The following is a 12,845-nucleotide window of genomic DNA, read 5'->3' on the forward strand; positions in this document are numbered from 1 at the left end:
TGTAATTGCTTTGCGGTGCCCCAAGCAAAATTACTTAATCTTAAATTCAAATAGTTCATCATCATGATTATGACTGATGATCATTAAATATTTTGGTGCCCCCTCCAGCACCTGATGTCCTACGCACATTTAGTGATGCAAGTGTGTGTAGTGGCGGTGCTGGGTGTGCCCAGTGGAGTGCAAACCGCCCCTTTACTATACTCCACTGTCGGATGTAAAATGGCCAGTCATACTGTAGCATTGGCCAGCTTCAACGCAAGTTCCAACGGCTGTGCTCCATAGACTCTCATGCAACTGTGTCAGATTTTCTTCACTTTCAGACTGGTTTTTGGGATACTAATGTTTAAACACTTTGCCCGGGGGGCGTGTAATAGTGATACTCATTATCCAGAGAGGTTGGAGGGCATATATGTTAAACATCACATGTTACTATAGCCCTTTTTAGAAAGGAATTGTGCAAATTTGCAGGAAAGCCCAATCAGTCTTCTTTCAGCATTGGCAGTATAAATACGGGGAGTGCAGCAAAATGCCACCCACCTACTTTTGTTTAGATAGAATGCGCCTTTTTCAGGGCAATGGGGGGCGTGAGCGAGTAACAAAACATGTAGCTCAGTGTGTGACGTAAACAGTGACGTGGGAAGGAAGCCACGGCTGGTCAGTCCTCTTTGTTTGCGAGGGCAAGGAGAGCGTGCAATTCCTTGTCTCCCCAGTTGCTCATCTTTACAGTGTCTGTCAGGTTTGTGTTTCCCTCTTGCTACTAGCTACTTGCTAATTCCTGCTATCAGCTGTTTCCTGTTTATCCACCGCCAGTGGGCCGCACGTGCGGTGTCATCAACAGCTCCTCCCACAAGTCTTCAACAGCCCCTCCCGTTGCGGAAGGCCACCTCGGTCTGTTTAAACTAAAAGGGTTCTACCCTACGAAGCGGAAAATTGGGCACCTCGGATCAACTTGCCAATCCAGCTCTGTGTCTAAACGCCCGCAGCTTGCCGGCAAAACGGCCCAACATTTGTGGAAAATCTGGCAGTGTAAAAGGGGCTTAAATTAGCACTTCTATGCTACACTTCCTACTGAAGGTATACTTAATTTATACACGTGGAGTTTTTGCTGTATGTGAAAAAAGACCCACCCTCTTTTACAGGAACAGTGTTGCTTCCACAGCCACTGGTTGCTCCTTAATTTTCTTCTTTGTCAATTGCCAGGTGATGTGGTGGTTCACACTTAAATATGCAGGCTTAAACCATTTTTTTTTCTTAACCTGTTTCTGCTGCTGGGTCAGTATGACATCCAGAATACATCCAAACACATATTGTAGACCCTTCTGTCTGCTTCTCTCTGAAATTGCTTTTTCATTTTTCCAAAAATTAAATAACATTTTCAGGGAGTGCACTTAGTGACAGTGGGCCCCATGCCAGCTCTGACAGCTTGATGGACAATCATGAAGGAAATGGGCTTTGCAAAGAGTCAAATAGGGTCCAAATGATCTAGCTGATGTAGTTTTACCAATATATAATAACACAACACTTGAAAATGAGCACAGTCCAACTTTAAATATTGACTGATCTTTATTCATATTGAATTAAAAATATAGTTTTGACAGATTCATGTAACAAAACAGAGGGAATACGTATTTAAATGTCCTAGCTTGGGAAATGTGTCAATTAACCAGTGAAGAGAAACGTTTAAAACTGGTAATATGTGACAAGAGATGGTCTATAAAACTTAGTTCTCAATCATTCAGATGAGTTGATACAAAGCGATGAAATTTATGATCATTTTTAGGATAGAATATTCTTTCTTTCAAAGTCTGATGTACTTTTAAACAAACCTGTGGACTTTTGAGAAGCTTGCCAAACAGACCACTTCACCAAATGTATATGTAAATACTGGATGTTGTAAATGACAAGATTGCCACCAAAATCATCTGTGCAAATGCCCATACACTTTCCGATGGTAAGTGTTCAGCAGGCAAATGTAAGTAATCCAGAGTTGAAACTGGTTCTAACTGCACCCTTTTGAAAAAATAATTGCTGTATTGTTCTTCAGCAAAGTCTACATCATTACAGAAAACAGCACAAAACCTTTAGTTCCTACATAACCAAGACACATTGTCAGTGAGTCTTCTATAATTAAAGTATCAATTAAGAAGGACAGTATATTCAAACTGTCAAATTGTGCATCCATGACATTGTCCTACAGTCCTGTTCTCCCTGATAGGTTTAGACTGTAAATTAAACAAACCATTCAGCTTCAGATTTCGAGCATCAGCAACACTTGACATCAGGATTGTGATGCACTGCTTGATCATGAGCCACAAAGAAAATAGTTGATGATTTTGGTGCCAGTCCGAACATCAGATATTAGTTACGGTGACAAATGGGCCAAACTCTCTGAAAGTCCTGTTTAGATCCCGTGAAATGGAAACATTAACTTCCTGTTAAACTGTGAAAAAATGAACATTTCAAGTCCTAATGAAGCCAAAAATGTTAACCTCACAAGCAAATATCAGTAATTTAAACGATCAGTCCAGCCCATGCAAACTGTCCTCCATCATGTCTCTCAAACACCATCAAATCACTCTGGGGGCTGTAACATGATATTGCTACACCATTCAATCAGTATTGCCCCAAATGGATGAAGAGCTAATTATCATTTAAAGTAAACAATGACTGAGCTCAGTGCAAATGGAAATCAAACTATTCAAGGAAATATAGTATAGGTCCTTAAAACACAGGGTGTAAAGTGACACTGGCGGATTAATAACATTGGTTAGGAAAAGACGGCAAGAAAAGGGGATGAAATATTGAATATTCATTAGTATTGCAACAGCATTTTAAGAGTGTACAAAATCTTAAAAAAAATCTCAAGAGGTGGATAATACTGAGAGAAGGATGGAGGGTAGTGGAGGTATAATACACCCAGTAAAAAAACAAAGGAAAGAAAAAATTCACTCCTACAAAGTGAGCAAGAGCAGAGGTCGAAACACAAAGTCCACCAAGTTGTGCTGAGAACACAATCACACAATCACAGGGGAAATGATGGGGCGGGGGTGACAAGAGACCCTGCAAGCGTTTTTAAAATCAGAGTTCACTCTTCAAATTACATTTACAGAATATATATATATACTGTATATATATTTATATACATACAGAAAAGATATTCCCCAAAGAAAAAAAGGTACAGCATACCACTAGAAATGCAATGATGCAAGGAGAAATAAAATCAAACAAACCAAAAATGTCTTCAGCTGGAAAAAGAAGCATCATTGTCCTATTTACAGATGCACCTGGCCACCTTTTACCTACCTATAAAAATACTATCCTCTTTTTATTCTTTTTTTAATTATTTTTTTAACAATGGTAAAACTGTCGAGTGACCCATTATCTGAATGTCTTTGTCATTTGGTTAAAAGACAATTATTAATTCCATTTTTTTTACCCTCAGTTCAATACACTGTAAACTGTGCTTACTCAACCGCTGTCATCTACCTCACTTTTCATGGCATGGTAGAATATACGAATATGAATCAGTGTAAAATCACTGTATGACAGCCATACACAGATTGATTCTATTACAATGGTAGAACATGTGTTTGTCAGCTGCTTTATGGTTTCCCTTTAAAAAATGTTTATTAATTTTTCGGATGATGCATTAGTAATTAAAAGTTAAGTTCTCTGAAATGTAATGTGTGTTTGTCCAATACAGTAAGACCACTTAGACCACAGGTGGATTGATATTACTAATGCTGTGAGAAAATGTCCTCATGATATGAATAATCAAAGCATACAAGAGTGAAATAGAGCAAACTCTATAAATACAGTTGCTGTGTCCCAGTTGGGGGGCTGGACCCTCCTTAGTCCACATTTCTGGGCCGAACAAGGTCCAACAAGGGCTGTCCCATTTCAAAGGTCCCACAAAATGTGACTAAAAAAATGAAGCCTGTCTGTGTTTTGGAGGACACGAATGGGTTATCATTTGCAGCCCTCACTATTCCACAAACAATTGTGCACCAGCCAGTTTTTAACTGTGAGTAAGTGAGCGATCAGGCAATCCTCGCCAACTTGTAAAGCTTGTAAAATACATATTTACCAGATATTAATCATATCACATCAACTAAACCAATGAAAAAGGAAGCTATCTATAATAATGGAAGCTATGTATGAACTCCTCTGTTTGTCCTTGTTTACAGCCTTGATGTTAATCACACAAGGTTAGAAGTGGAAGATACAAGAATATTTGCACCCTTAACCTGGCCTAACTTGCCACTCTTGTGTTGAGGTGAAATACCAAAATCATACTGTTAAGTCTGGTATCTTGAAACCTGTTCCAGATAACTGTTGGTATTTAGATGTCAAAGGTATGGTGGCTGACAAGGGCAAACACACTTAAGTGGCCCAAAACGTTTTCATTATGTGAAATGTACTGTAGCTTCAGAAACAGTCTCTATATACAGACTCTACATTCAGTGAACGTAAAGTCTATAGGCAAACCCTGGAGATCTTGCGTCTGGAAGAAAAGCGGAAGAGCCCTGGTTTCTGGTTGTAGGCTGTTTGTAGTCCGCGTGATATTGACCAATCACGTTTGAGCCAGCTGCAGCTGTTGCCAGGTTAAACGGTCCGTGAGGTGAACTAACGAGGCGGAACATAACTGGCGGCACTGTAAACTCTGAATCCATCGCAATGGTTCAGCGTATTTACTTATATACAAACGGAAGTTGGAAACGGAAATTCGCCTCCTCCGCCCAAATTAAACCGGAATGCCAAAAAATCGGGGGTCTGCCCCCAGAGGCTGTATCGCCGTCTGCTGGAAGTCAGACGCCGAATACACCCGATGGGTTCCAAGAATGCTTCAGAAACAATGCAAATTCAAAAACACATGCAATGAAAACCCCCAAAACAATATGACACTGGAAATGTGCTGCAAAAAGACAAAATAAATACATCAGTAGCAAACACACTTCAAATACAGAAACTATGCAGAGTAAAAAACACAAAAACTGCTGCATATCTAACCTGGTCTCACTCCAAGGTTGTCAAAATCTGGTGCTTGGGCGTCAGACATTGACAAAAAAAGCCATCCTTTAACGTCGGCATGATATGTGGCTGGTTGCCGTTATAGTTTAATGCCGCTTGGTAGTGTCAGAGAAACGCAGCAGGGCTTGGACAAAAGTTAGGGCGGCGAAACTCTGAGTAGGGTCGGTGCGAGTGGTTTGGATCCAACACACATTCACTTTCACCCGGGAGAGCGGTGTTCGTGTCCTGTAAGATTCAAAATCTAAACCCTGTTTGTTTTTTTCCTAAATCTAACCAAGTGCTTTTGTTGCCAAAATCCAACCATGTGCGTTAGTTGTTGGAGGAAAAAAAAACGTCAATTTGCGTTTATTTTGAAAAAGACTGTATGTAAACGGTAAATTTCCAGTGAAAATGGAAGTGTATTTTATAAGAAGCCAATGCATTTAACAGGCAGAACTTGACACGGCGTCCTAGAAAATCAACAACCAGCAAACCCAGGGTACCTTTCATATAGTATCTGGACGTGCAAGGTCCATGATCAAACGTCTATATGTGACGAGGACGGAGTGAGAATGTGTTGGCATATCCAGTCAACGCAACAGAAGTTCCCAAGGCCACTAGGGGGAGCTCTTTCGTAAATGTAAAAACTAATATGAATCTTGTTATGTCTTCTTCTTACTCTACTTATCTTCCTGCTTTGAAAAACAAACACATTGTTGTCCAAAATCAAGCTGTCCCACTTAGAGCTCCACCTAGAGGCCTGAAAGTGTTTTTCTGTTGCATCTGTGTTCTGGCTTTGTGTGCTTCTGACTTTGCATTCTTTCTGTATTTGCAGCATGTTTGCTGTTACTGTCTTTCCTGCTTCACGTTTGTTTAATTTGCGTTCACATTTCTGTTGTATTGTTTTGAATTTTTGTATGTGTTTATGAATTGGCATTGTTTCTTCAGCCGCAGCATGTTTATGTTTTGGCCCATTATAGTGTGTTTGCCCTTGTTGGCCACCGTACCTCTGACCTCTAAGGGCAACTGCTTGGTGAGAAACTTGGGAAAGCTACATAAGTTGATGAGGAGCACCTGAACACAACATTAGTTTTGGTCTTTGTTAATCTACTCCTTTTTGGCAACCATATGCAGGTTCAGCCTGGACTTCACTCCCTCTGAAGGGCAAACATACAGCCCCTGAGTTGGGACATAGCTAGTATTTGCTTCAATGTTGAGTTGAGAACATGATGGACATAAGACGATGAAACCTTCAAACTGCATATATTTAAAAAGAAATGCCACAATGACACCCTGAAGAACAAAATCAAGAGTAAAAAACACAATTTACAATACTCATGATAATGTGTTTAAAACACATTAAACCCCAAGTAGATGCACAAAATAAATATAATTGTTACTATAAGGCCGGTTTACTGGTAGAGCAGTCAGTATTGAGAGGGAGTTATTGTGCTCCTTTAAATAACTACTGTACCTATGAGGCTCACCTTGACACAGAACATAATAACTTTTCACATGAAACTATGACTCATGTTAACATTTGACCACAATCACTGTTCCCTTCCAGATTGTTTTAGTCTTTGTTTGTATTCACTCCGCACATAGCTGCTTTTCGGTTTTTGCTGCTCTGGCTGCAGAACAGTGTTTGCTACATACAATTCTACAGTCACCTCTGAGGAGAAAGAAAGAATGGCAATCTACTCTGGTCTCCTCTGCCAGTTACAGTGCACTTGCACCTTCTCCCCTGCTAGCTTTTGTAACATTGATGCATTGGTCGGGTAACATTTCTGGAATGCTAATACCTTGGTTTTAACCCCGCTGCAGGATTACAACCTATTGCCTGTCGTTCAGGGTTTCTCAGCTGGTGCACTGGGCGAGATGTTGGGTAACATGATTTCCCCACAGAACAACAAGGGAAAGTGGATGAATTAGCATTCAAAAAGCTAAAAGCCCCTTGCGATGCTCACTGGCTGAGAGTGCCAGCAGGTTTTCTCCTCCAGAAGATTGGCTTTATTTTTCCATAGAGATCCATTACGAAGCCTTTGGGCGACTCTCCACTGCTGTCATTGCACTTAAACACACGGCCATACAGTAGTCTACAAGCACTACAACTAATACCTTATGGGTGACGGTAAAAATAGACTTACATAACTGACTTTGAACTCTAAAAACATAGAGAGGACACTTCCACACTTTTACACAAAGAAAGTGTACATAACTGTAAGCTTAGACTCTGCAGAAATCAGCAGGACAATGAAGATTTCAGAAAACGTGACAAGAGATCTAACAGAGCTAAATTAGATTAGCAACAGAGCAATGTCAATGATAGCAAACACAGTGCCGGCTTAAAAATCCTGTAAAATTCACATTTCTGTTGAGTTGCACATTTTCAGCAGTGCGTCTACTGTGTTTTCATGGCACTAATCTGTCTTCCATTATACTTTTATTTCAACAGGTTTGACGTCCCTTTATTATGTGGCACCTTGTGCCTCAGCTGGAGCTCAACTGGATGATTATTGTTCCCCATAAAACCTGAGAGGGGGAGAAAACACTGTGCCAGGGCGGCATCTGTGTTTTGGAGAGTAAATCATCAACACTGCTTGTCTGAACCTTCCCTCTGCCTGGTATTTTCAATGTAGAGGCACAAGGTTGTGTAACAGTGGTTGTGTATTGGTATGTCAGTGGTGAGACATGCACAGGCATTAGTCGGTCTCCGAATTCATGATATTATCGCTCAGGGTGAGCAATATAGATAAAATATCAAATCAGGTTATGTATAGATTACCATTACTATAACAAGTATCACTATATATCATGATACTGCACATTTACTGCAAATTCAATCGAGAAACTGTTTGTAAATGTAAATGTGTTTTTGGTTAAAGGGGCACTCCACTAATTTTACACATGAAGTTCAGTTGACCCATTGTGAGTTTTACTACTCAGCCTGTGAATATAAACAGCTGTTTGATGTTTACTGTAGCTCTGAAGCTGTCCAAAGTCTAAGAAAATAAACCCGGTGATGTCACCCATGATGCCATCAGGGTCTGCTTGGGCTTGAAACTTTTTAACAGAAAGCCTGCGTTACAAACGAGTGGTATGGGGTTTAGGAGGTAGAAAGAGTCATATGAACTGTGATGCACTGTGTTTGATTTAGCTGCATTATGGGAATTGTAGGACCTTGAGTTTAGTCAATACTAAACCCTGAGTCCAAGTGTACGGACAGTCTTGTGAGCCACATTGGATCGTATTGTAACTTTACTTCAGAAACCACCGGCAAAAGCGCAGAAGGTGAGACTAATGCACCTAGCCATGCTACAGCTGCCGCCGAATTAGCAGCTACAGGCTAACGCAAACAAGAGGACCCGAAAATATTCAGAGAATTATCTCAAGTGTGACTCAATTTATATGTTAAAGGGGGTCCCTACTCTTTTCGCTAAGGGGTCATTGGTCTAAAAAACCCTGAAGACCCCAAACTAATTCACAGAAGATATTGTGCTAATGATATTACAGTGCAAACATGCCCATAAAAATTTGCAGCTGGGTGAAATTTGCCCTTTTGCAATTGATTGCAATCATCCATGTGTCAAAGGTAGAGCAACGAGTAAAAGAAAATCACCAGCTATAGGTCCTGACTGATGAAATGCAGATGCATTCCTCAAAACTTCAGACATGAAATTTAAACGTGACAGAGAGAAACCTTATTTGGGATTTAATGCCCCAATCTGTCAGCACGCTTCATCTCTCAACATGCTAATTATTTCACTGTAACGATGTGTGGCTATTAGCATTGATCTCTGTAAACTGGACTGTTTTTGCAGTGAGGCTCATTTGCATAGAAAGGTGCCAATTTGTGCCAAACATATGCATACTGACTAATTTATTCACATGCAAATAGCACAGGAGCAGCAAGATGCAATTTGCTTGGCAGTGCAGTTAGGGGTGCATGTCACCCTTTGTGGGTGCTCTGAGAACTACACTGTTTTTTGTCTTATTTGTGCAGATTTAACGGCCGCACTTTCAGTTGTGACCATTCCTTTTTCTTATTTGTCTCTTGTGAGTCCAACTGTATGTAGGTGCAATGCTAATTAGCTGGAGTACCCCTTTAATCCAGTCAATTAAATACCTGTCAAGTATCAAAGTGTTTCATCACGTTGATGCAAAAGTCATGTTATCAAATTGTAAAGTAAGAGGTAATGATATAAATGATTATGGAAACAAATTTTTATCCCCTGACATTGTACACCATTGTATATTGCCCAACCCCACCTATTATTATTATATTAGAGTGGGGATGCTTCCTTGTTAGTAAAATGCATGATGAAACAGATAACATGAGTCCTCAGTATCTCACTGTAAATTATAGTTGCAATATGATAAAAAAAAGAATAATTGCCGCTTAGAGCGAGTATAACAGCAAAGTCATTTGGCTGTGTCAGAGCATTAAGTGCTATTAAATTATCAACCCCAGCCTAAATTAGGCTTCAAAGTCATTTGACGACAGATGCTCGTGGTCTCCATCAGAGTTTACTGTGGCATCTGGCAGTATTGTATGAGTACAGAAAGCTAGCCATCAGTGGATTCAGTGATAACCTATAATGTCTCACCAATAATGTCAAATACCAATAGAAAAGAAAGTGTCCTGTTTTCTCATAGTGCTCCATGGTAAAAATGTGGAGGAGGCCTCCTTAGACAGTTCTGACAGTCTCTCCTACTGTTCCACCTTAAGAGACAGCGAGGCCCTGTAGTCGTGACTACCTGGTCAAACTAAATTTTCTGTTTTAATGACATACAATAGTATGAACACAGAGAGCTGCAAAAGAAAAAAACAACAGCAAAAAAAACTTTTATCCCCGTCTTTTGATGCACTTCCAGACACAGCTCGGTCCACAGAGCCCTTTTCCGGGATTGTATCTGTCTGGTAATGACACATAATTGGCTTATTTACAGCTCTGCAGGGTTAGCCTCTTTGCCAAAACCACAGTGCTCTTTCGTGGCTCGGTGTCTGTGCTGTTTACGTAGGTGTAAGACAAAGTGACAAAGTAAATAAATCCCTGATGCTTAAAAAGACAAAAAAAAAAAAACCCTCAACAAAAACCAAAAATTATGCTCTGATCCAGATTCAAATCGTTTATTTTCTGCTCATGTTCAATTTATATGCGCCATCATCACGCGTCTTTACCTGTTAAAACATCAGTCCATTCTCAAGCACCAGTTCCATTGAAATATTACTCCTTGAACTGCAGTTACCATTGTTATGTCAGTCACGTCGCTGCTTACCATGATCCTATGAAGGTAATATTGGAATGAATGATTTCCTGGCTCTCCGGACCGGATTGTTGTGGATGAAGGTGGAACAAGAGGGACGTGGGGAGTTAAGGGTCGTCTTCTGAGCGATCAACCTTTTAAATCCCACCCTAGCCATGCCGATAATCTGTCGAATGCTTTCCATCAGGTGCTGGGTGATATCACAGCTTTCCATAAAACTGCGGTGACATTTACTTTCCCGGTGACCCTTTGTCTGCACTGCAACACTGACTGCCATTATCGGAACACTCTGTCTTCCAGCACAAGGTCAATTGAGCTTCTCCTCCAGAATATATTTCAAGTGGTGGCAAGCTTATCTGTCAGTGTGCATGAATTTACTTGTGAATTAATGTATAGATATTATTGGTGTGTCACGGCTGCAGGCATGTTAACATGTTTTAGGTATGATATGAGCTGCGTGTGATAAATGTTTGAATTCCATTACTGGTGCACCAACATGTAAAAGTCAAAGAAGCGTGTGGACAGGCATGCAAGCCACATCTGGGCTCTTCGGCATGACTGCAGGTTTGCTGGTGAGTCACGACACAACTCCATGTGCATGTGTCATTTGATAGATCGCACACCAGCAATAGCACTGTGTGCATACTACGATGTGTGCATCTATCTGAGTGGAAAATGTGCTAAAAAGACATGGTAATTAATGCGTGTGTAAAGAAAAACATGTAAGGTCATGGCGATAATCCTCTCTTTGGACTAACCTCAGTTTATTTCTCCTTTTTCTCTGATTAAACATCTCGTTTCTTTCAATGTGTTGTTTTTGTGCCTCTGTGATACTTAAGATGGCAGGACAGTGTGCTCCAGAATAGAACCAACCTTGAAGAGATGTGTCTACTTCCTTTCATGGCCAAGGGTGGAGCAAAAAAGATGGTTTGAATGTCAAGTGAGGCTATCAGTGACTGTTATTGTAGTCCTGTCGAGAAAAGACAGAACCTTAGACTAAAAGACTTGCAATCAGACATAACAGAGAGACGTGTTCAGGAAGGGTGCAAGGAGAACCCAGGTTGAGAAGTACTGCATGGAAACAAGAGGACAGTTCAACGTCCATCTATCTCCACCCCTATCCCTCTATTCATCCCTCCATTGTGCTACAGGTGGGTCACTACACTACAGTGTTCCTCTGTCTGTATGGAGGGGGTGGCAACACATTGCCAGCTTTCATAGCAGCCTCGGACAAGTACTCCTGGTTTTCAGCGACAGCAGGGCGAATGCGTCCATTCTGCCGGTAGAAGAAGCGTGTGCTGCAGTCCTGCAGGTACTCAGGGTTGTGCAGTGAGGACTTCGGGGGTAGACTGTGCTGCCAGTATTCAGGATTGTCAAAAGTGGCCTTCTTGCCTTTCTTATCAAACATGATGGTGCTGCTGGTGATGCCTGAGTGCAGAGCGTGTCCTGAATGCCCCGGATGCAGGGTGTGTGATGGATAAGATGGGTGGGGGAGGTGGCCAGGGGGTACCACATATCCAGAGGATGAGACCGTGTGGCTCGATGTTGATGGGTTGACTGTCTGCGATACTGATTGGGCGGCAGAGGACCCGGGGCCAGAGATGCCAGAGATGGAGACTGCGCCGGCCAGTCCGTTCTTGTCCCCAGGGTTGAGGAAGGTATTCAGGTACAGTGGCTCGTTGATATACTCATCGTCCCCGTGGGTGGACTGGCCCTTGGGCGCAGCAGCAGCTCCAGCCATGTGCAGGGTGTGGCAACTTGCTCCATCAATCACTGCGTGGGCGTCACCATTCCTACGACGTGCGGCGAATGGGTTTTCCTCTACTGGATTGAGATAGTCTGGAAATAAAAAGGAAATAGTAAGATTAGCTAAGATCTTTTCATCTCATTGAAGCTGCAGCTATTGTAGCCACTAAGAAGTCTGCATCAGTGGCCTTTGGGTTAGCATATCATATATCAGAGTGCAATTAGCCCTTCCACAGTCCGTCCCTTTTTTTTTGCTATTTGCTCCAATAACAGTTGATCAAGCTTCAGCAGAACCTTTCATCTTTACCCTGTCCTGCTATGTGCTGGGTTTGTCTATGTTGAAAAGAAAACCACATTTGAAGATAGTTAGAAGATGTGGCATCATCATACTTATATTTACAATTTATATAGTCACATCTTAAGAGTCCTAATGTCAGCAAATGCTAGCTAACTGGCTAGCTAATGTATAGCTCCATCATCAAAAGGAGTTAGCCTCATGTCAGATTACTTCTGTGGTAACATTGAAGAGTTTTGAAAAAGGACAGATAGGTTGGTTGCTGACACATTTTTTACAATGACATGAATTATCATTAGCCGGGAAAGAGCAAGGCTAACGTTCTTTTGTTTACATTATGTTATCTCTATAAGGCTGCAGGCTGCGCCGAATTAACTTTTTGTATTTTCTGAAAATACATGATATTATCATGAATATATCCTCCCATTGCTTACTGCAGTCCTGGCTATTGGCTTTTGGGGCTATAATGTTATTGCCTAGCACCCAGAAATGATGTAATCCATAATGCGGAACCCTGCTAAACAGA

The 12,845-nt window shown here is 41.2% G+C and overlaps 1 protein-coding gene across 2 annotated transcripts in view; it reads right to left on the reverse strand.

The window, feature by feature from the left end:
* Window positions 1-10,126: 10,126 nt before the first annotated feature.
* erbb4b (erb-b2 receptor tyrosine kinase 4b) overlaps window positions 10,127-12,845 on the reverse strand; it is a 476,882-nt gene continuing 474,163 nt past the window's right edge. For both annotated transcript variants that reach the window (XM_033616755.2, XM_078174431.1), the window contains exon 28: window positions 10,127-12,117. In XM_033616755.2, the coding sequence (XP_033472646.2) occupies window positions 11,438-12,117 (680 nt within the window). In that variant the 3' untranslated portion in view covers window positions 10,127-11,437. The remainder of the gene's footprint in view (window positions 12,118-12,845) is intronic.

This window comes from Epinephelus lanceolatus, chromosome 14 (assembly GCF_041903045.1).
Source record: "Epinephelus lanceolatus isolate andai-2023 chromosome 14, ASM4190304v1, whole genome shotgun sequence".
NCBI classification, from domain to species: domain Eukaryota; kingdom Metazoa; phylum Chordata; class Actinopteri; order Perciformes; family Serranidae; genus Epinephelus; species Epinephelus lanceolatus.